Below are 25755 nucleotides of genomic sequence, written 5' to 3'. Positions count from 1 at the left end.
TTAGACGAAGTCTCAAGTGACGTACTTTAATCGCCTTTGTCCGTCGTCGTCTGTCGTCTGTTGTATGGCGACGAACAATTTACATTTTTACTTCTTCTCCAAAACTGCTGAACCAAATTTGTTGAAAAGTTGCAGAAACTTAATGGCTAATGGTCAACCACAATTGTGAATTACATGGTCCCAGCCCTCCAGAGACTTGAGGGGTGGGGCCAAAATGGGTCAAATAGGTGAAAACTTCAAAAATCTTCTTCTGAAATTTCAGAAATGGTAGAATCAAATACTCTTCGTAGATGGAATGGTCTTAAGGTCTTTTACAAAAAAAATGTGAATTATATGACCCTGGGGTCTAATATTTCCCATTTGGGAGAGGGTAAAGTTTACTATAGTTTATTTAGGAAGAAACTCATTTTTGTGCATTATTTGGTCATTTGTAATAGGATATAAATCAAATGTTGTCATCATTATCAGGAGCCAAGCGCGATCAAAATGACTAAAATAAAATAAAAACTTTTGAATTCACAGATTTGATGGAACCAAATACCCTTAATAGAGTATAAAGTCTGATTTCAAGGGTCTGATAGGCCAATATATAGTGTTTATATGTCTTTGTTTCATTCTGTATCCGAACTTAGGTGACTGTTAAGGCCCATGGGCCTCTTGTTACTTAATGAATCTTTTTATGGTAACATTTAGGAAAATAATTCTTTTTATAGTGCTACGGATGCTTATTGCAAAACCTAGCGTCTCATAGGTCTTTTTAGATTGGACATTTCAATTTATTTTTAAGCATTGGTTGACATATTTTTGACATGCATTGGTGTTTAACATATACATTGGGTGTTCTAGCATAGCCAATGGTGCGCGTTAGCGAATTAATATCTACATCTTATTCATTATATATTGATAGATATTGTATTTCAATTGTTAAATCCGCGAATATAGCAAATGAATGGAAAGTAAAAATACACTAAAACGCCGTGTTTGTTATCAGATTTGAAAATATTTACCTACGTCAGCATTGAACGCAACAAATTAACGGTATGCGACATTTTAAAGTAGTACCGAAAGCTCTGAGTTCTAATCATGGAGAAGTGTCATTGCGGTATCCGCTACAAAACAAATTAATCATAATTCATTCGGACGGAAAACCACATAAACATTACGATATAGTGTACGTATATATATGTGTGTAATACGATTATAACATCGTTACGACCTATTTGATTGTATAGGTCAGTTGTTTGAGATTACACTAACGTCCTATTAACATCCGGGGACATTTTCCCGTGCACGCGACGTGTTGCGTGTGTTTGTGTTTTTGAAGTCTAGATCTCACAGAGGCAAGTTGCCAGAATACGGAACAAACATATCATATCCGGTCACATCATGCTGGCGACCGGCAAACTAATCGTCCCACACCCGTTATGCAGAAACCACCACTTTGTTTACATTCCATTGTAAAAATTTGCGCTTCCTTTCTTTCTATACATTACAGACGGGCATACTATTGATCAGTCTTGAGACCAATATAACATCGAAAACGTATTTTAGTTTATTATTAATTCAGAGCAAATCTGTCATCTGAAAAAGGCAAAATGTAAACTAAGTAAATTTATTTAGATTATCGTATGACGTAACATCTTATCGAAGCGTGATCTAGCCTTTGGGCGCAATATTCTTCTCATTGACCAAATGTAATATGTAAATATAATGAAATAATAGGACCGTCTACTATCAGGTCAGATAAACAACGTCTAACACATCCGTAAATGTGATAAGGAGTCCAATGGCGAGACTTCATGTAGTTTTATCTGTCGACTAATTGCAACAAAGTTGTATGTACCTAAATACGGAGTTATCGGTGCATGCTTGTCTTTTTACATATAGACTGTACCGACACATACGCATGGACACTTGTTTAAGGACTAAATAACTAGCTCGTAGCACGTAGTCATATCGAAATCGGTTATCTGCGGGACAGCTTATAACATGTAGTATAGTAATTATGTCAGTCTATTTTTTATGTTTTTATTTGTTCGTGGGGGAATTATCATTGTTCATTTATAGAAATATGTATGATGTATCTTTCTCCCATCATTCACTGATTTGTCACCGGTTTTAGCCGTGGAAGATTTCTCTGTCAACCCCTAGGGTATGGCATATTGCGCGCGATAACCTTTTGAACCTGAAGACAATTACGTGACGTCATGATTTCATGTGGTGTGACCGTGGCGTGCATTGTTGATGACGTCATCAATATTTCAATTTCAACAATATTTTATTGGTATTATGTACATCAATAGGATTGGACATCAGGCTACGCCTATTTAAGTCCTCTCCAATTTATCAATATTGACGCGAAGACAACGGAACCATGTTCATGTCGCGGTGAAAATGCTTGTTTTAGGCTATTGTCTCTTCTTTTTCTTTTGAATATGGGAGAAAAAAAATTATTCCCTATCTTTTAGGGTGTGACAAAAAATGACACCCATCGGGGAATTCCTGAATGTCCAAGCCTCGAATATGAAATAACAGTCTGAGCTCTAGATCTAATGTACCCCAGAAAGGCGTTCAAGCATGGCACAGGTAAGTCACCACGTGCACAGAGACTGGACGGTGTTCTAGTCCACGACTATTTTGAACAACGAAACAAGTTTATCGTATCAATATCAATATGATAATAAACACACTTTTATGTAACAAAGAACTTCAAAGTAATTTCACATTTAAAGTTCTGATGAAGTAAAGGAAAGTATGTATTACAATGCGGCAAGGGTGTAAACCACCTCCTTGCAAAAGTCATAAAGATAATGAGCGAAAGTGCTACGTACACTTGTTGCAGAGGATGATTTTATAGCGGGAATTAAGGTTAGGAAATATTTAGCGAGCACTTAATGTCTAACAGACATATCTCTAGTTCAATTTCATAATTCCAGATATAATTTGTATAATATACTGTTAAGCGTATTGATAGTGTCAACAGATGGGTTTGGATAAATAAATAAATAAATATATATATTTTGAATTAATTCAATGTGCTTGTTACGAGCATTTTCATTGACTTAAAATTTTACTCTACCAGCCCATAAAGGACAAAATGGCGTCGCCGTTTGTAACGTTGCTTCTGATTGGCTGAGATGACGCCGTAATGATTTCAAAGACAAGATAGTCCCACGGTTTGGGATTTACATGTCTTGACCCTAAATTACCATAGCTGGCTGTAATGAGTACAGATTAAGTACAAAATAAGCCCATCAGGGAACGACGAGTGTTTCATAAAACCCTGGATATAACCCGCCTGTACCAGTAAATGACAGACTGTGTTGTAACATGAACAAAGTGGAGGATGAGCAACATTATTTAGTGGTTTGTCCTTTGTATGATGATATTAGATATTAACTTGTTATCAAAGCAAAGGGAAATATAGATTTTTTTAGCAATATGCCAGGAGGTGTAATGTTTATGAAAATCATGAATTGTGAAAATATACAAAAATATGTTGCCAACACACTTTTTATTTCTATTCAACGACGAAAAAGTTTTAGATACAATTGGAATCTCTTTAAATTAATATATAGAACGAATATACGTACTCGGCCTACAATGCATTTCTAAAGACGACACCATTGTCTGTCTAAAAGTCCTTTGAGCTGCAATAATATTTATATAATTTGATGATTTTGTCGATTAGCTTAATATAGCTATGTAAGTAATTGATTATTAGGGATTTCCATTGAGGATGGAAATCCCTATTGTTATTGTTCTGTTTTTTCTTATTATTATTTTTCTTTCTTTTTCTTATTTCCACAAATCTTGTTAGCAGGATATCTCAGGAACGGAATAAGGTACGACGCTCAACTTTGGACATGTTATGAATGTACATAAGATCTGGAAATGTACGTTCGATTTTTTACAAAAATGTTCAAGGTCAAGGTCACAGACGTAAAAAACAATTTTTTGGAACGAAGTTTAAACGCTCATAACTTCATTACCGTACGCTGTACATCGTTCACGTTTTGTTATTCAGACAGATCGTGACATTGCGCGTGCTTTTCCCATGCCATGTTATCAGAGATTATGTCAAGGTCAAGAGTTCGCTACGGGGTCAAACAAAGGTCAAAAACGAAATTTACCACAGAAAAAAATTGAAAGTTGAATATGAAAGGTCATGCCCTCAGAAATATATAATGACAAGTTTTAAGGTCATGAGATCCAAAATGGCGGAGATATAGGCCTTTTAAAAAAGGCTATTTTGGTGTTTTCCCGCCAAAAATTTTAAAGGTTTCAGCGCCTTTAATACTTAACATACATGCTTGAATTTTTGTATAGATATAGCATGGACGAATGTCTACAGAACTTATTCCTTTTTATTGACCTTGACATTCATTCAAGGTCACAGGATTCAAAAAGCTTTAAATCTTTAAACGACTTCTTCTTTATAAATAAGAGGTTTAGAGCGCTGAAATTTGGACACGTTATGTACGTACATGAGTGCTTGAAATGTGCGCTCGATTTTGGAGGATAACGTTCAAGGTCAAGGTCACAGACGTAAAAAACTGCTTTTTTCGAACGAACTTTAAACGCTCATAATTTCATAACCGTACGCTACACAACATGTGCGTTTCATTCTCCATGTAGATCACGATAATTCACGTTTTTTTCTCATTACATGTTATCAGAAATTATGTCAAGGTCACGAGTTCACTAGGGGGTCAAATGAGGTCAAACAAAGGTCAAAAATGAACTTTACCATAGAAATGTTTCGAAGGGCGCATATGAAAGAGCATGTTCTCAGGCACATAAAATGACCAAATTCAAGGTCATATGATCCAAAATGGCGGAGATATAGGACATCAAAAATCGAAATTTTAGTTTATATTTGCCCCTGCGCGAGCCGTTTCAGCGCCTTTATACCTGTGTGTACGGTGTTGATTTTTCATACCGCTGTTGTATGAACTTTTGTCTTCAAAAGTTATGGGTTTTAAAGGGATTGTATAGAAAAATGGCGGAAATATAGCTCTTCAAATATGGCAATTTGTTCCATTTCCTTATTTTTCAACGTAATTTGTGTGCTCGTAGCGCCTTCATAATTTAATGTAGGGTGTTGATTTTTTGTAAATGTAGACTTTAACATATTATCTGTATCGGGTTTCAATTTCAAAGACAAAGCACCGAAAATGGCGGAAATGTAGCCCTCCGAATATGGCGTTTCGTTCATTTTTTTAGTAAATTTTACCGTTATTTATGAATTTTCAAAGAAAATTGTTTTGAATTAGATGTGAAAGAGCATGCTCTAAGACACATAAAATGACCAATTTCAAGGTCATAAGATTCAAAATGGCGGAGATATAGGACATCAAAAATCGAAATTTTAGTTTATATTTGTCCCTGCGCGAGACGTTTCAGCGCCTTTAAACCTGTATGCATGTAGTAGGGTCATATTTTATGTGAATTTATGTAATAAATAAAAGTGGTATAAAAGTGTATTTGAAAGATGTTTCAATATTTGCAAATATATAATTTGCAGTGAATAACAATATTAGTATGTATCTATGCCGTGCCGTGTTTTACTCGCGTGCGTAATATATCGTATATATTCGCGAGCGCTGCGTTTGTCTATATGTGTATGTACGTACAGTATATGTTTGTGTACCCGTTAGTAGTGTTCACTGACGGACTTTTATGACGGACAGGACATGTGACTGTTACGGACATTGACGAAGTTGTTTGATTGGTCAGTGTGGTCAGTTTAACGTATTTGATATATATCTTTTTTGTATTTCGGGATATTTGAATTTCGTCCCTGTGCTTGGTTGGACGTTTCGTTTGCCCGGTCGAGAAATTCATTAATTTTGGTAAGTCTTGCTTTTCGGTTGTTCTAGTATTTGTTCTTTATCTTGGTTAATACATTATTCTATTTTCCCAGTATGAAAATGGTTTGAATGTGATTATTATAATTTAGATATTTTTAAAATATGAAATATATACGGATAAACATGTATTGTATACATGTGATCCGATTATTGTAATTGTAAAGTGTGTAAAATGTCTAAGTTATATATTTCTGAAATGAAGTAAGAATTGTGTGTTCTTTTATATTGTAGTTCAATCTGTTGTGATTGCATGGTCGTACTCATGACGTACGGAGCTAGTATACTTTGTAGTGAATACATCAATTACATTGATACACCATACGTGTTGTAAGTGTGTGTTTTTACTTTCATATATCATATCTATTTTTCAATAATACGTTTTCGGTATTGTGTGAAATGTAAAGTTTGTCTTTGAAAGTTATTCGCGTGATTCGGTGTTGAATGAATGATATATGATTTGAGAGTTGAATATTCTAATTGTGTTTTATTATATTTACAGAATGTTTTTAAAATGGAATAAACATACATCATAAAGGAATCTGAACCCAGCGGGTTTGTCATTTATTGAACAAATTCCACCCGCTACATGTACAATGTTGATTTTTCATACCTATGTTGTATAAACTTTTGTCTTCAAAAGTTATGGATTTTAAAGGGGTTTTATAGAAAAATGGCGGAAATATATATAGCTCTTCAAATATGTCAATTTGTTCCATTTCCTTATTTTTTTCCGTAATTTGTGAGATCGTAGAGCCTTTATCATTTAATTTAGGGTGTTGATTTTATGTGAATGTAGACATTGGCATATTGCCTGTTCAGGGTTATAATTTCAAAATCATGAATTAGAAAATGACCGAAATATAGCCCTATGAATGTGCCGTTTCGTTCACTTTTTTAACGTAAATTTTACCGTAATTTAAGAAATTTCAAGGGAAAGGTTTTGAATCGAATGTGAAAGGGCACGCTCTCAGACACATATATTGACCAATTTCAATGTCATATGATTCAAAATGGCGGAGGTATAGAACATGAATTGTCCTTTCAGCGATTTTGTACAGTAATTGAGATTACATGATGTCACCAAAGGGAGATAATCCTCTAATACTAAAACTCGCACGAGTTATTCCGCATTGGCCCAAGATCTTTATAAGAAATGGAGAATTTTTGCACTTTAAAAAAACCTGAAATTCTAATGTGTTTACCTATTCATTATCAAAATTGATATTTTGAACCTAAATCTCAATCGGAATTTCCAAATTTATATCACGGTTATCAAGGAATAATTACCTGTCAGAAAACATTTTTAATTTTGAAATTCATAATTAGCTAGCCAATCAGCAGCCGGGTTAAAATTCTGTCCTGGGCTCAATCTTATATACACACGGGCCGTTTCGAAGCACTGGCCGTTTCGAAGGTCTTTTTTCATTTAGTTTTGAATACTTTTCGGGATGTTTTAAGTTCTACATGTACACGTATATATGAACAATGTACACGTGTTTGCGTAAATACACGTACATGTGTAGCTACACCGCATACATGGGAGGCCGTCCTTACGTGACCCTAGCTGTTAATAGGCGTACATTTGAATAAACAAACAACAAAAGTAATGCACAAACCCAATAACTGACAGGTTTAAAAACCTTTTATGTGTGTGGCAGAGCTGTCACCTGTGACACCGGATGTTCAAACACAACCGGTTCAATTTGAAAAACTACCCGGCCGTTTTGAGATCACAGAACCTATAGAGGACCGTGTTAACGTTTGCTACTATTCAGGTTAAATGAAGTTATCAAAATTCTTTACAAATTTTACATCTACATGTATTGCCGACCCATACATTAACCATTAACTGATGTACCCTGAATATATCCAATCAGCAGGTTCCGATATATTCACCTCTCTATGAAATCTAGTGCCCAAAAGGGGATTCCCCTAAATCTGTTTTTCGGTTGGAGCAGACTACTTTCGTAAGAAACGCTTTCTGATTAATATTGAGTGACATCGCCCGTTCGTTCAAGCAATCGTCCGTTCGCTAACATTACTTACATCATTACAAAGGTGGAAATCCCGTGTTTTGATCGCGATCAAATCTAGTTACAATTGATATGTTCATACAGCCATGATAACCTTATTTATTAATGATAAGACGATAGGCCATGCACTTACTGAAGTTTAAGGCAATACTAGTACTGACAATGCCCTATTGCAATAATGATAAATAGGACTAGAAGTGGCCATTTCTTACTTATTGAATCTGGTAATATTTAGCAGCATTCTTTTTTATAGTGATATTGATTTTTATAGAAAAAACTTATAAAGTCATAAGTTTTTTTTAGGCTGGACATTTTAATTTGTTGTGTTATTGTATTCATATAGCTATGATAACCTGATTTGTTATGATATGGCGTAATGATGGCATATAATCCATGCAAATACTGAAGTCTATGGCATATACTGATAATGTCATACATTTGTATGACAATAATGAAAACATTGAAATAGAGGTGGCCAAGTTTGACTTATTGAATCTTTTTGTGGTAACATTTTGAAAAAAAAAAAATTATAGTGCTACTTATGCTTATTGAAAAAAAATGATGTGCCTTAAGTCTTTTTATATTGGACATTATAATTTATTGTGTTGATGTATTCATATCGCCATCATCACCTTATTTATTATGGTAAGACGATAATGGTGGCATATGAATCAGACAATTACTGAAGTCTATGGCATATACTGATACTGTCATATTGCAATGATAATAACATTGGAATAGAATTGGTCAATTTTAGGTCACCTTAGACGAAGTCTCAAGTGACGTACTTTAATCGCCTTTGTCCGTCGTCGTCTGTCGTCTGTTGTATGGCGATGAACAATTTACATTTTTACTTCTTCTCCAAAACTGCTGAACCAAATTTGTTGAAAAGTTGCAGAAACTTAATGGCTAATGGTCAACCACAACTGTAGATTACATGGTCCCAGCCCTCTAGAGACTTGAGGGGTGGGGCCAAAATGGGTCAAATAGGTGAAAACTTCAAAAATCTTCTTCTGAAATTTCAGAAATGGTAGAAAAAAAATACTCTTCATAGATGGAAAGGTCTTAAGGTCTTTTACAAAAAAATGTGAATTATATGACCCTGGGGTCTAATATTTCCCCTTTGGGAGAGGGTAAAGTTTACTATAGTTTATTCAGGAAGAAACTCATTTTTGTGCATTATTTGGTCATTTGTAATAGGAAATAAATCAAATGTTGTCAGCATTATCAGGGGCCAAACGCGATCAAAATGACTAAAATTTAAAAAACAAATCTTTTGAATTCACAGATTTGATGGAACCAAATACTCTTCATAGATTAAAAAGTCTGATTTCAAGGGTCTGATAGGCCAATATATAGTGTTTATATGTCTTTGTTTCATTCTGTATCCGAACTTAGGTGACTGTTAAGGCCCATGGGCCTCTTGTTACTTAATGAATCTTTTTATGGTAACATTTAGGAAAATAATTCTTTTTATAGTGCTACGGATGCTTATTGCAAAACCTAGCGTCTCATAGGTCTTTTTAGATTGGACATTTCAATTTATTTTTAAGCATTGGTTGACATATTTTTGACATGCATTGGTGTTTAACATATACATTGGGTGTTCTAGCATAGCCAATGGTGCGCGTTAGCGAATTAATATCTACATCTTATTCATTATATATTGATAGATATTGTATTTCAATTGTTAAATCCGCGAATATAGCAAATGAATGGAAAGTAAAAATACACTAAAACGCCGTGTTTGTTATCAGATTTGAAAATATTTACCTACGTCAGCATTGAACGCAACAAATTAACGGTATGCGACATTTTAAAGTAGTACCGAAAGCTCTGAGTTCTAATCATGGAGAAGTGTCATTGCGGTATCCGCTACAAAACAAATTAATCATAATTCATTCGGACGGAAAACCACATAAACATTACGATATAGTGTACGTATATATATGTGTGTAATACGATTATAACATCGTTACGACCTATTTGATTGTATAGGTCAGTTGTTTGAGATTACACTAACGTCCTATTAACATCCGGGGACATTTTCCCGTGCACGCGACGTGTTGCGTGTGTTTGTGTTTTTGAAGTCTAGATCTCACAGAGGCAAGTTGCCAGAATACGGAACAAACATATCATATCCGGTCACATCATGCTGGCGACCGGCAAACTAATCGTCCCACACCCGTTATGCAGAAACCACCACTTTGTTTACATTCCATTGTAAAATTTGCGCTTCCTTTCTTTCTATACATTACAGACGGGCATACTATTGATCAGTCTTGAGACCAATATAACATCGAAAACGTATTTTAGTTTATTATTAATTCAGAGCAAATCTGTCATCTGAAAAAGGCAAAATGTAAACTAAGTAAATTTATTTAGATTATCGTATGACGTAACATCTTATCGAAGCGTGATCTAGCCTTTGGGCGCAATATTCTTCTCATTGACCAAATGTAATATGTAAATATAATGAAATAATAGGACCGTCTACTATCAGGTCAGATAAACAACGTCTAACACATCCGTAAATGTGATAAGGAGTCCAATGGCGAGACTTCATGTAGTTTTATCTGTCGACTAATTGCAACAAAGTTGTATGTACCTAAATACGGAGTTATCGGTGCATGCTTGTCTTTTTACATATAGACTGTACCGACACATACGCATGGACACTTGTTTAAGGACTAAATAACTAGCTCGTAGCACGTAGTCATATCGAAATCGGTTATCTGCGAGACAGCTTATAACATGTAGTATAGTAATTATGTATGTCTATTTTTTAATTTTAGTAATGATGTAGGGACTGTAGGCGTAGTTGCCCCTTTTTTGACAACGTACCTACGTGGAATTTCCCTAGACCTTAATTCATAGACAATTATGTTGGTAGAATGTCAGAACAATACAGACTAAGAATAAAAAATGTAAAAGATAAAAAGCAAATGAAACTGTAATGAAAACAAATACTAACTTCAAAACGTTATGTAAATGGATATAATATAAACACAAAACACTGCATAAATATTGCCATTAAACGTTCAGCCAACTGATATTTCAGTTCACCCATGAATAATCAAAAAAGCCATTTTGCATCCAGAAGTCACATTGATAAGCGTGGTAAGCGGAAGTCACACTAGTATCGTCTGACAGAAGTGCAACGCTCTCCGGAAACGGTAGCCAGTCGTTAGAATAAGGTCTGCCGGTTTCAATAAATGACATAATTTCCCTTCGGATATTTGCTTCAAACATTAAATCGTTACTAGACGGATGTTCCATAATTTCTTGCATTGTTCCAAAGAATGCGTATGTGTCCCATGCATGGAATGCCAAAAGTGTGGCAGGAGGGGTTCCGAAAAGTGCAACCGGTGAAGAAGGTACAGAAGTTACTACATAACGGTAAACTGGAGACTTGGTATTGGCGGCAGCCCAAAGGGCCATGACGTCATTTCCGCATCCAGCACGAACGTCGGTTACCATGGAAGTGACCTGGTATCTGACTGATTCTGTACCCAGTGGATATAGCCTCAGCGCCATCTTAGCGATATTTGTCCCAAACGTACCAAGTTTACGTCCGACGTATTCCTCATATGAGCTTTGATTCACAACTGTATTTAGGGTTCCTCCGAAGTCCAACTCCTGTGCCGTGGTACCTATTAGAGATAGTATTGAAACTGCCGATTTATTAAGAATAATTGATTATCATAGGAACTGTTATTAAAATGGGCAGAATATACAACACATAAAATAAATTCTTAATACAATGTCTTACAACGTATTTTAGGTATTGTTTATAGTGTACTTATCGATGTCTTTATCGATATTTGTTCGTGGGGGAATTATCATTGTTCATTTAGAAATATGTATGATGTATCTTTCTCCCATCATTCACTGATTTGTCACCGGTTTTAGCCGTGGAAGATTTCTCTGTCAACCCCTAGGGTATGGCATATTGCGCGCGATAACCTTTTGAACCTGAAGACAAAAAATTACGTGACGTCATGATTTCATGTGGTGTGACCGTGGCGTGCATTGTTGATGACGTCATCAATATTTCAATTTCAACAATATTTTATTAGTATTATGTACATCAATAGGATTGGACATCAGGCTACGCCTATTTAAGTCCTCTCCAATTTATCAATATTGACGCGAAGACAACGGAACCATGTTCATGTCGCGGTGAAAATGCTTGTTTTAGGCTATTGTCTCTTCTTTTTCTTTTGAATATGTGAGAAAAAAAAAATTATTCCCTATCTATAAGGGTGTGACAAAAAATGACACCCATCGGGGAATTCCTGAATGTCCAAGCCTCGAGTTGGATGTTCATGAATTGCCCCTCGGGTTGTGATCTCATTGTCACACCCTCGAGACAAGTTTCTATTAATCCTTTAATTGTTTTCATGTTTCATCGTTTGTAATTACGATAAGCAATCTGTGCCTTTACCTCAATATAATATATTTACATTTTGCAAGATGATTTTAATTTATTTCAGTGCCAAAAGGAAGCTCGTACACAAAATATTTCCATTCCCAGTCTATAGTTACCGAAAATTTCCATCAATGACACAATCTAAATCCCTTGGAAAGACAGTATGTGATATAAACATATTTGTTTTTATTTGCTCTGTCTTTTGTCTTAATAATAGTCATTTAGGTTTTTCAAATACGTGATGGTTAAACACTTTCATCGTTATCCATTTCTCATTTGTTTTCTGTTGATGTCTTTCTGTTGAATTGTTTGTTAAATGAAATAATCTTGTTCATTTATTCAGTTTTAATTTACCGTCAGGGTCATCCAGTGTCTTGCGTGAAGATATACGGTAGACAATAAAAACCAAATACATAAAACGTAACAACCTCAAAATATCAACTATAGTTTTTAAGTAGGATATACATCCAACACGTCAGAGTATATATAATTCCATAAGTATGTGAATCATCGGTTGATTGATAGCATTGTCAGAGTTTTAGTATCTAGGTCTAGGATATATTGAAGAATTATAGGAATGGGATCGGAAATCATATGCTATTCCTTTCATGTGATACACTGATACTACAATTGACGAATCGCCAGCTTACGATCGTTCAATACTAATACCTATAGCATCAACAACACTTCAGTCCATTCCAACTAAAGCATTTCCACGATGTAATTGAGAGTATTAAACCTACCTATTATTAGCGGAACGTCATTACTTCGTCCATTAACCCAGGCATCGAGAGGAGTCTCCTTGAGAACGTAACCTATGCGATAAGAAAGACAAAGGATGTGTGCTACATAATATATTATTATGTGGTCTCAAAAACTAACTGTTTGCACTTATTTTGCTAAATGTTGGGTGTCTTCATTAAATTAGATTTATTTTTTTATGATTTGTAATTCTTCATCAATTTTCGAGTGGATTGATGATTTTGTCACATGAAGAATATTTTGCTACAACAGATATTGTCTTACTGACAAAGCAAGTGTGAGTGTTTGATATGTGTAGAGGATTTTGGCGTTCCCTACCGTCAACGATAGCCATTCCTCCATCAAAACGACCCTTCACCGCAAGATCGACCTGATCATCCATGGACCAGAATGGAAACTCGTCCCAGGGCACGGCTTGGGTAATGTCACCTGCCGACATCTGTTGTAGACACGTGATATTGACGCATTTTGTGTTGTTAAGAAATACCATGTTGTCTTTTGCAGCGTCAGCTAAAGTTTTTGTCAGAAGTGGCGAGGCACTTAGCATCCATGCCTTCTGAAATAGTCCCTTAGCTAAAGGAGATGTAACCAAAACCATTACACTAGTTGCGCCCGAACTCTGGCCAAACAAAGTAACCTGTAAAAAAACAAATAAAAGAAATAAGTTAATTGTTGATCGAAAGGATTGTAAAGAAGAATACAAGTATCAGTGCGCTTCAATAATACAATATTTGAAGATTTATATTATAGAATAAGGTTAATTGTAAATCGAGAAGGTTGTCGAGAAGAATATCCTTACACTTTAACATATATCGCAGTTTAAAGTTTCCCTCACCTTATTCGGATCTCCTCCGAAATTTCGAATATTTTCTTGAACCCATTTCAGAGCCAGGATTTGGTCCATGAAACCATAGTTACCAGACGTGTTTGTTTTAGAGTTTTGTGATAAGATATCGAGAGCCATAAAGCCAAAAGCCTGCAAACGATAGTTCATGCTGACATACACTGTATTTGTGTCACGCGCCAGTTGCTCGGTCGGGGCATATCCTTGGGTATCACTATTCAAAGCTTGTAGTGATCCACCGTGTATGAACACCATAACTGATAAATTAGCCGATGTCAGGTTTGTCGGGGTCCACACGTTCAGCTGAAGGCAGTCTTCAGTACCCTCTACAATATCGCCAAGTCGTTGTACACATTGATTTTTAAGTTGTGAAGCATCGAACGTCCCAGGCCAGCACGTGCCATCCGCGTGTGATAGTGGCTCCGGTGGCTGCCAACGTCTTGTCCGCACCGGTGGTACAGCATACGGTATTCCCCGGTATGCAAAAGCTTTACCATTAAACAGTCCTCTCACTGGTCCACACGAGGTCTGGACTAAGGCTGTAGTTGGTCCTTTGGCGCTATGATAATCGCCAAATATGAAACCTGATGTGACGTCATATAACACGATTAAACAATACAAGCACGCTTGAAAATACATTGTCTGAAATACAAAACAAATATATAAGAGAGGAATATCGATCAACAAATAAATTATTTGACCCCTTAAAGTATAAAATATATGTGCTTTATGTTCGTACCTTGAGTAAAAGTATATGTTATATATTTGTGATTCAATATAATATTTTGTATTTACTATCTGAAAAAAAATATTGTACTAATATCACTATAAGGAATTCGTCCTTACCTTCCGTGCACATTCAGTAAGTTCTATTTCACTTGCCGTAGTCCATTGACAGACAATCAATCGTCGACAGAAAGATAAGAGATATCTTTACCACATAATCTAGAGCATGTTTCTGATTCCAATGCTAAGAGGTCACGGACCTAAACGTCGATCTTACTATTGTTTTAAATGACAGATAATAAATATCATCTTCTGCATATGTTTCTAAACGTTATTGTTTGTTCTGTAGTGCTATTAGCACATAATGCATATTTGTACATATATAAATATGAAATTTCAGTGAAATCCTGCTTTTGGAATTTTCACAAGCCTATCTTGTATGTCACTAGGATCAAACCATTGAATATTGGGTCTCCTGACTGTGACATGTTGCACATGACGTCTTTTTTGTCTTATTAGTTTTACCTTAAAGATTTCTGTTGACAGATCAACGCAGATTTATTGAAAGGAGTTTTTTAGTTCGAAATAATGTCATTTTAATTGTTAATTCTATTAATTTCTTGAAATAGCTTAGATATATTCTGTATTTGCATATTGCAGAGTCATTTGCCCTTGTGGGTAGGTATTGATTGTGACGTCATGTGTTTGCGAGCGTAACGTCATACGTTTTGGAGAAAACGACGTGAAATGCGCTCACAAATTAATGACGTAACAACCGATACCTACCCACAAGGAAGCTAACTCTGTAATATGCGAAGACGGATTATAGTGTACAAGCTAGACACAAGATGTTTGCATACTTTTCCAACCCTAAGTAACTCACACATCTTATCAACAAAATATTTCTCTGAACCACTATGTTCCTCTGAATAAGAAATATCAACAGGAATTATAGTACAAGAATATCGGAGACTGGTATGTAATGAACATTGTCGAAATAAAGTTTGTCAGTGGTGGATATTGAGAAAAAAAAAATTATATTTTAGATACACACTTGAAACGAGTAGGAATGATTTTGCAGAACTTACTGTAAAACCCCAAGTACACCCATTGCCACATCGGTTATACTAACGCGAAACAAATAGATTGTAGCTTTAAATTCGAAAATTCCGTATTCAAGACCAGAAATCGATAGCACTAACGGTAAGCAAACAGATTGACAGTAGACTCTTAAAGTAGCTTACTATTCATAAATTTCCTTTTATATTACCGTATCTTACCGTAAACATCATATCAGAGACAAGTGGCTGTGTATTAGAAGACTTGAACAAATTATTCATATCACATAGCCATATACAATATAAACGTAAGTAAACAATGGAAGGTTTATGATGTTAATGATTACACCATCGAAGATGTTTTCACGATCTCGCGAAATAGACCTTGGTGTTGTCGCGAGGATATATAACGACGTTGTAAAATATAAATGTGTGGAAGTTATGGCTTAAGGGCAGCAACGATATACTCTTTGAAAAAAGCAATAACTAGTTTAATGACTAAATGTTAGTTAACCCATGAGTAATCAAAGAAGCCATTCTGTATCCAGAAATTGCATTGGTGGGAATTGTAACCGTCTGCCAGTAGTTTGGCCTGACATAAGTGCTATATTCTCAGGAAAAGGAAGCCACTCTTTGGAATACGGATTTCCGGTTTCAACGAAGGACAATATCTCCCTGCGAATGTTAGCTTCAAACATTATATCACTGGTAGACGGATGGACAATAAGATCAGACAGAGTTCCGAAAAAAGCGAACGCGTATTAACCATGGAAAGGTAAGGACGTATTCGAGGGCTTTCCCCAAGGCCAGACTGGCACAGAGGGTCGTGACGTCATAACAAAGCGATACACAGAAGAGTTGATGCTGACTGTGGCCCATAGTGCCATGACGTCATTTCCGCATTCTACACGTATATCGGACACATTGACGTAAACTGTTGTCTGACTAGTCCTTTGTGTGTTGGGTATAACTTCAGCGCCATCTTGGCAACATCATTCCCAAATGTTCCGAGTTTACGTTTACTCATTAAATGTTGACGCATTCATCAGTTGTTTTGGATAGATATCGTAGTCAGTTTCATGAGTTGTAGTTCCTGCAAGAAAACACTGACTGTGAAAAGATTTAAACCATACAGAAAATGTACCTGAAAGTTAATATCTATCGGAACTAGATTTTTGTAAACAGTTGTCATTTTGTCATAGTGTCCAGCTGCCACACATGATTCTGATCTCCACTGTTAACGAATGGAGAAGGAAACGACTAATACACTTCTATAAAAAAACATTATTGTAAGAATTGTCACTTTATAACATGTTGTTGGATACTTCCTGCAGTGGTTTAGAGTTTATATACTTAAAATTATTTGGTGTGTGTAGCAAAAATTATCTGTGATTAGGTACGATCGTCCCGTCAATGTTCATTGCATGCTATGCTAGTTTTGTATATGATGTTCTTCGGTGACATTCAAGAAAAGGTATCCATTCAACAAAACCAACACCCTAACAATGAAATTTTATTTACTTTGTTTCAATTTCTATATAGGAACATCCCGGTATCATGCGGGTATATAAATAAAATGTAATTGTAATTGGAATATGTATTCAATGAAGCAAATGATACTCATCGAGCTATTTTGTCGGTCAGTATTTGCAGATGTTAGCCAGTATAGTATTCTCATGCATTATTTGTCATTGTTCTATTATGCATATTTTTAAAAGGTGTTACACTTACCTATAATAAGCGGTACGTCTTTACTACGTCCATTCACCCAGGCATTAAACGGAGACTCCTTGAGGACGTAACCTGAAGTGGAGAATATCACGAAGGTGTCATGTTAGACATCAGGAAAGCATATAAAATACCAGAGATATATTAAGACCCAGACCATTAATAAACAAATCAATTTATAGTTAGGTTATGTATTTTGTTAAAAACTCATCAGTGCTAACATCGCTATCCTTGATCGTTACAGTTACCGTTGGGTCTTACTTTGCTTGAAACATTGACAAGGAAAGCATCACCACAAATAGCGGAGACAGAAATCATTTTTTAAGTAAATGCTATATCTACTGTTATTCTAGACTTTAACTTCCAAAAAGAATTAAATGACTATTGACATAATAAATATAGACTTGTGTGAAAGAACATAATTAAGGACGTACCGTCCACTATAGCCAAACCTCCGTCAAATTGACCACTGACAGGTAAATCTACCTGATCAGCCATGGCCCAGAACGGGAATACGTCCCATGGCACAGCTCGCGTCACAGCCTCGGCCGACAATTCTTGAAGACAGGTATACGTAATGTAGCTACAGTTTGTGTTTGTAAAAAATATTGTGTTGTCTACCGAAGCGTCGGCTAGTGCCTTGGTAAGAAGAGGTGATCCACTGAGAATCAACGCCTTTGTAAATAGACCTTTCGCCAGAGCCATCACACTGGTCAAACCCGCACTGTGTCCATATATAGTAACATCCAAAGGAGAAAGGATATCAACAAATGAAAATCGAACAGGGCATATCATTATGTGTGGACAACATTATGTATTTATTATGGGTGAAACGGGAATAACATAAATCCTAATATACCTCACCTTGTTCGGATCACCTCCAAAATTCTGAATATTTTCTTGTACCCATTTTAGAGCTAGGATCTGGTCCATGAAACCATAGTTACCAGACGTGTTTGTTTTGGAGTTTTGAGTGAGATTGTCCAATGCCATGAAGCCGGAGGCCTGCAGACGATAGTTCATACTGACGTACACAATATTGGTTTCTCGTTTGCAGAATATCCCGGTTGTTCACTGTTTCCTCTCACTAGAGACCCGCCATGGATGAACACCATGACAGATAAGTTGGCTGATGTCATGTTGGTCGGGGTCCACACGTTGGGAAAAAGACAATTTTCAGTGCCTACCACGCTGTTTCGTCGCTGCTGGACACACTTATTTTTCATCCTAGAAGCATTGAACGTACCTGACCAGCACGTGCCATCCTCGTGTGTAAATGACTCCGGTGTCTGCCATCGTTTTGTCAGTAATGGTGGCACGACATAAGGTATCCCCCGGTATGCAAAAGCGTTACCATCAAATCGTCCTCTCACGGGACCACACGAGGTTTGAGCTATGGCGGTACGTGATAATTCAGCATATTCATCATCGAATAGAAAACCGTGAGTGACGGCATGGAAGAGAACGGCATATATACACCAAATTAAGTACATCGACATCTAAAAGAAAAAAACCGAAAGCTATTGATAGTGCAGTACAATTAAATCAATGTACATGTATTTCGCATCCTCAATACTCCAGAGGCTATTTTTGCTGTCGATATATCCACCCTTAGACTATGTCATAGTAAACTGATGGCTCTTGATCTGCGTTCGACCACAAATGAGACAAGCCAGTTTGGTTTTGAAGAATGAAATAATGGATTTGAAGTTGGAAGGTCACCCTGTGTAATCTCCAAATGAAGTCTCTGTATAGGCCTATGATTGGTCAGTATTTCTTTACTGAAATACCTCAGGTTTTGTGATGACATAATTCATAGGAAGATTTAAAAAATAGTTTTATTATGTCGAGGTTATGCGGGTATTATGATAATGGAGCACGTGTATATTATGTAACCCCGGCAAAGCCAGGTTACATAAAATTTACACGTGCTCCATTATCATTATACTATCGTAACCTCAACGATATTAAAATATTTTCCTTATATTTTTAGTTTTTTTCACGCAAATTAATATTATTAATTCTCGCGACAGTTGCATTTTTTTTAGAAAACACATATGTTTTTCTTTTCCGTCATTGTCAATTAATTCGTTTGAAAAGCTAATTGTAATCATATGTTCCCACCAAAAGTGGGGCCATGACCCCACGTTTCCCGCCGCATTGCGACATTGACAACAAAAGAAAATAGTTCGCCGTATCTTATAATTTTTAATGGTCATCATGTCATACAAATATTCATTTCAAACAAAATATATCAATGACTTTAGCAACACTTCTTTATGTCTCGCGAACTGATTTCCGATTTATTTTATATCGATTTACCTCCCCTAGTGCGATTGTCTTTATAACAGAATCGCCGCATGTGTTCTCTATCATAATACACTGATAATGATAATACTAGAAAGCATGGTTATCGAGTACATGTCAGTGCAAATTGTAAATATATAACTATAGTAATATAGTAACCACTGGAATATCGACAGTGCGTATTCAATTGTATAACTCACGGAATGACATCTGCTTTCCAGATTAGGCACTGGAAATCAAGAAGTATTTGGAAAACGAATTTATGTCAAAACGTAGTTATGTAGATGTTTGGCTCATATTGAAAATACGTTTACAACATGTAGATAGAATTTGCAAAGTAGAGTTTTACATAAAATGACTTAAGTAGGTTAACTTCAAGTCCCTTACTTTTTATAAGACGTCTGGAGATTATGTACTAAATATTTCATAAATAAGTAATGCTCGCGACCCTAGTGCAGACGGCCCAATTCAACGGTAAAAGACAACAAGTATAAAAAATAAAAGCGACACAATTGTTAAATATCAAACAATACGGTATTCCTTACCTTTTTACTTTGACAATCACTAAAGAATCATGTTTTGAAATAACTTTCTTTCCTGTAATTTGTTTTGAAGAATGATAATTGGATTCACTAATCTAGTTCATTAACGCGCGTCTTTCATCCACTAGTCAACTGCTGTAGGGGAAACAACTCTGATTGATTTTGACTTCTCGGCCAAAACATTATCATAAGATGCCTATAGAGAACAACCAACTAAATAATTTTACATAGACCACAGTGTTAAACTTTGTTAAAAGTTTGTACTGTTTTATTGAAACAAAGGAATATTAGTTAGCTATTGTGTTCTATAATTAATGTCTAGGTTCTCATATAATACTAGATAGAAAAAAAATGTTTGGGTCCTTCTGCTCAAACTCCAGCCAGGGTATATATATATATATATATATAATATTTTTACCTATTCATTATCAAAATTGATATTTTGAACCTAAATCTCAATATGAATTTCCAAATTCATATCATGGTTATCTAAGAATAATTACCTGTCAGAAAACATTTTTACTTTTTGAAATTCATAATTAGCCAGCCAATCAGCGGCCATGTTAAAATTATAACCCGGGCTCAATCTTATATACACACGGGCCATTTCGAAAGGTTTTTTATTTATTTGGTTGTTCCCTATAGAGACGAAGAGAATTTTCGATTGTAACTTACCGTGTTTTAGGTGATTACGGAATTTCTCATACTCATCATCAATATTTTGCATGGTTAGATCATACGTACCTAGTAACCATGGACCATTATCATTTTTATTTTGAATTGATGTAAGAAGCTCAAACGTTTCAATGGTGGCAATGGTGTAAAGTAAGTAACATTTGTAACTGAAGAAAAATACTAAAATGTCTACACATGTGTTTGATAGAGAAAAAATACCATTCGTCGGCAGTGTAGCATCTTTAAATTATGAACAGAAAATCAGGTTATTTTGTTATTAAACCGTGAACTGGAAATCAATGGGTTTTTTCTCAAGTATTTTCACAATTTTACTGTTGGAATAACATACAAATCGATAAATGTACTACATTGTCACAATGACTGGGTGGATTTCCGCAAAATGTTTTCCCATTAGGAGTAAACTTTCATTTTACAGGAGTTATCGCTCTCCATCATCGTTCTTAACGTGATACCCTTTAGAATACAAAAAAACCCAGATGCGTTTTCCCTGTGTGCAATTTTTATTCGAGTCAATGCAAATTTTCTAATGAATGGATTTTTATTTTTTGAATAGCACAAATCTTAAGTGTCTACCCACTAATGATATGGTACAGTGATTTCTTTTTGAAATGCGAATTCAGGTGTCAAAGTATTTGTTCTCAATGATATATTGATAATTATAATACTGAAATATAAATATATGGGGTATGTCTCGTGATGGTTGATTTTTTATATATCATTTTGATATATTGATGTTATAAGTATTTTTGCTGGTAGGTGTTAAGTGGTGGTCATAACTATGTGGTAGTTATATCAATGTAAAACTTCTTTTTGTATTCTTTTTTTTTTGTTATATTTCCATTCTACTTTAAGATTCCCGTTAAATCTATGTTAAACCAGATAAAAAATATCTGATTTTATTTTATTTTATCCTATCTGGTCAAGCGTATGCATCTTGGACGTTTCCGTCGAGTCACTGACCAAATATACGATATATACTTACGTCTATAAAAAATGGCCAAACAAATAAAAAATGCACACATTGATTTGAATTTTGATTATTATAATGGAAATATAAGTAATAAGCTGTTACGAGATTGGACATACAGTTTTTATAAAGCCCATACGTGAGAAATATAAATATTCATCGCAACATAGGTTTTCTTTGTAAAGTGTAGTATTTGGACGTTAGCAACATCAGCTGAAGTGTTTTCTGTAATAAAGAAATTCCTTTTCAAAATATATTATTGTCAATAAACATGTTATTAATTTCATTCACCGTATTAACCCGAACTTAACAAGTATCAAACGGTTTGTTACGGTTACGGTTAACTACGTGTTTGTGCGGTTCAGCTACGTAATTGATAAGGAACGATGTTGTTTGGTGCGGATTGGTCACGGAGCAACACGATATAGTAACGATATGTCAGAATCAACCAGGATTGCCAAGGATGATAACGGTAAACTACGTAAAATCACGATAAAATACGGAATAATAAGATCTACCACGTTATGAATAATGTTACAAGATTGACAAGTACAAAACTAACATGATACCTAAAAGACCTCGTACAAATGTATTTATAGGGCCCATCGAAGTATGTGCCATGACGAAGAGATCATTAATAAATGGTGCCTTTAATTGCCTTTAAATGTTCATTGATGCAGCCAAAATGTTTGAGACTCCTGATGACAATTTCGAAAAAGTGACTTGAGACTGTGAAGAGGAACTAACGAACGGTTTATCTGAATACACATCCATGACATTTGTGCTGACATTATGAAGTACAAGGTCTTGTGCCGACAGTTTTTCTATCCGAAACTGAAAGCAATTGCATTACTTGGCTTCAAGAGATGGCTACCACATAATAATGCATGATTTCCAGATTGTACACACTATTATTTGGGATGCTCGTGGTGATAGTCATAGTTTACTGAACCGGAACATGTACAATATGTACATTGCAGTTAAATTACAAATCCTGTATTCGTTTGGTGCTTTATATGGCAACCTTGTAGTCATACGGTGTCCCAAGAACGGACATACCTATATTACAACTATAAAGAGTATCATTCACTGGTGCTAAAAACATTGACAATTTCATATTTAAATTGTTTAATGTTGATTCTCAAAGTGGTACCGTGACGATCATGTCGGTAACAAGAATGAATTGAAGAAGGACTTTGAAAATGGATTATTTGGCATAATTATAACATCTGAAATGACCAACCACTAGCTAGGCTATTTTGACCCGATGACGTATTTGATAAGAAACTTGGCTTCTGACGCCTTTCTCCAGACTTTTCTGGGGCATTCTCAGATGCTAATGGCTCTCAACAGATGACCATCACACCGTTCAACATTTTACAGTTGTATTAGGACATGTAACAGTGTCAATCATAACGGTACCGCCTTGATGCGTCTTGTACATAATTGTTGTTTCATAGGTTATTCTTGTGTAGATTTGTTGTGGTAAAACACTACAATACAATAGAAAGAACAATCTTACTAAACTGACATACCCATAACTTGCATTAAAAGTACATACAACGTAAAGAGAATGTTTGTTTTCCTTAACCTGTATACTATATATGTTCAATAAGTAATACTGAATTATTTTGCATAGCGCTTACCAAGATATGTTATCATTAAAATTCATCAAAAACACGCGGCAAGCTAACGATACTTTTTACCGAACATTCAACTAATAATTCCAAAATATCTCTATAAACAAAGTACACATGAGCGGGTGATGAAATATACATTAAAGATAAACATATTTGTAACAATATACACTTACACCATGCGCTTGTTAACATATAAAAGTTGTTTCTTGTTGCTGAAACAGCATACCCTTGTCAACATCAGCATGTCTGATGGCGGCCTTTTAAGCTTGGATGGCCCCTTACAACATTACAAAAATAACATTGCAGCATGGTCGCTTATGTAATTACAAAATACAAAAAAAAAATATATGCAAATTTCAGCCGATAGTTTAAAGGAATAACCGCTAAAACTTTCACTGACAAATTACTTTAGAAATAGACATATGATAATATGACACAGACGGGTCTCGCTAACAACAATAGCTTTCATACATAGGGACAAAGAACTTGTATGTATGTAGTTCCGGTGACGTAAATATGTTTCTCTCAATCATTAACCAAATCAATTAATTGTTAAAATTTCAGTATTGTGATTACTTAAGGGAAACAAGTTTTAATGTCAATTTGTCCGTGCACCTTAACAATATGTTTCACTGATGTTGCCAAATGGCTCACATCGTTGACAACCCTTCTGAAGACCAGTACACAAACCGTTAACAAAGCCGTATCGAAACCGCATCGGACTTTGAAATCTAGCTTTTTCGGGGCCATCCGTGAAATTAAATCCTTAATGGCACCGTTGAGATGATCCGTGAATGTGTGGCCGGGGTATTAAACAAACAAGTAGTTATCAACATATGAATAACCAACAAGCTAGGTATCAACTGATATCTTGCATGAAAAATAGGTGTAGTGCTTTGTGTCGCTGTGAAATCTGCCGAGGTACTTTTGTTGATGTCATGTCAAATTAGTAACATTGCATGTATTATGCTGTAGTGAAATACATTTGTTTTTTTAAGACATATGTGTCATAATTGGTATAATGACAAATGCAAATCTTTTAATATGTTATTTATAACCAAAGGTTATTAATAAGTTCTGAGAATTGCAATACTTACAATGCGCAAGTTTCGTTTTTACAAGTACACAAAAGAGCTCAGTATGAATTTTGGCAGTATTGCCAATAAATAAATAATACTTTTAATAAATAAATAAATAGATAACATTATATTTATGTCTACAGTAGTACAGTGAAATGAAAACATACGGTCAGATCATGAAGTCAGGTTTTAGTCTACTATTCATTTCAAAATTTCAAAATGTCAAAATAGTTATTGATAATTGTGGTCTATGCCGTTGTATTTTATCTAAGGCTTAAAAAAACAAGAATTTAACATTGCCTAAATTCTGTGTTGTAGCTTTGGTTATAGGGCATCATAGATGTTTGTCTGTCCATTTGAATTTTAGGGCCTTATTAAAAAATCAGATGGTTTTCAAAACATTACTTAGTAGACAATAGCATATGAAAATTTAGCCAATATGCGGCACTTACATGTATATAACTTTAACCTTATGCCTTGTTGATTATTAGATCGAGAAATTAACATTTATTTCATAGTGAGAGGTGCATACGTGGTGATCACATATAGGTCACAACTCACTATCTGGCTAATATGACGTTCCAAATCAAATTTTATGTGTCACAGAGAACCAATCCCATCACATTTTGACTAAAATATCTTTGTTAGCAACGTTGTGGAGGGAGGGGGTGTATCTTCCAATGTATCGGATTATTATATTTTGTCGTAACTACTTAGTGCAACGTATAGTATGTGAATATGAATTAAACTTGTTTATAATGCAAATTATTACTCAGTTCCGTGGTACATGTATGTATGATTTTAACTATAGAACTAAAGATCATCATCGTCAACGAAAACAAAATACAAATTATAAGTCATATTTGAAATTCAATTTCGAAACCGTTTATTAAATAATGCCACCATTTGTATTTTTACTTTGGGTGCTATGTTGCATTACGAGTTTGATCGTCAATATTGATAGTAAGAGAGAAAACATCGATAAAGACCTTTGAGACTACTGTATTGTTATAATTGTTTATAGGTAACATGTAATGTTTGTTTCGGAAAAGTAATGGGCCTTTAAAG

General features: G+C 35.2%; 1 protein-coding gene and 1 pseudogene across 2 annotated transcripts; both read right to left on the bottom strand.

The window, feature by feature from the left end:
- Positions 1–10884: 10884 nt before the first annotated feature.
- On the bottom strand, positions 10885–14995 carry LOC138307700 (neurotactin-like). Of its 2 annotated transcripts, XM_069248537.1 has the most exons (5): positions 14791–14993; positions 13936–14586; positions 13419–13737; positions 13082–13153; positions 10885–11559 (listed from the first exon to the last, which is right to left on the bottom strand). In XM_069248537.1, exons 2-5 carry the CDS (start codon positions 14581–14583, stop codon positions 10964–10966), a joined length of 1635 nt encoding a protein of 544 aa, XP_069104638.1. In that variant the 5' UTR covers positions 14584–14586; positions 14791–14993; the 3' UTR covers positions 10885–10963. The 2 variants fall into 2 exon arrangements, with proteins under 2 accessions (XP_069104638.1, XP_069104639.1); XM_069248538.1 differs by lacking the exon at positions 13082–13153 and having other exon boundaries at positions 14791–14995.
- Positions 14996–15944: 949 nt separating this feature from the next.
- LOC138308308 (neurotactin-like) lies at positions 15945–18949 on the bottom strand (annotated as a pseudogene).
- Positions 18950–25755: the final 6806 nt, after the last annotated feature.

Source organism: Argopecten irradians, chromosome 14, assembly GCF_041381155.1.
Source record: "Argopecten irradians isolate NY chromosome 14, Ai_NY, whole genome shotgun sequence".
In the NCBI taxonomy this organism is placed as follows: domain Eukaryota; kingdom Metazoa; phylum Mollusca; class Bivalvia; order Pectinida; family Pectinidae; genus Argopecten; species Argopecten irradians.
Note: the sequence above shows the minus strand (reverse complement) of the source record. Positions and strands in the feature narration are given on the sequence as shown.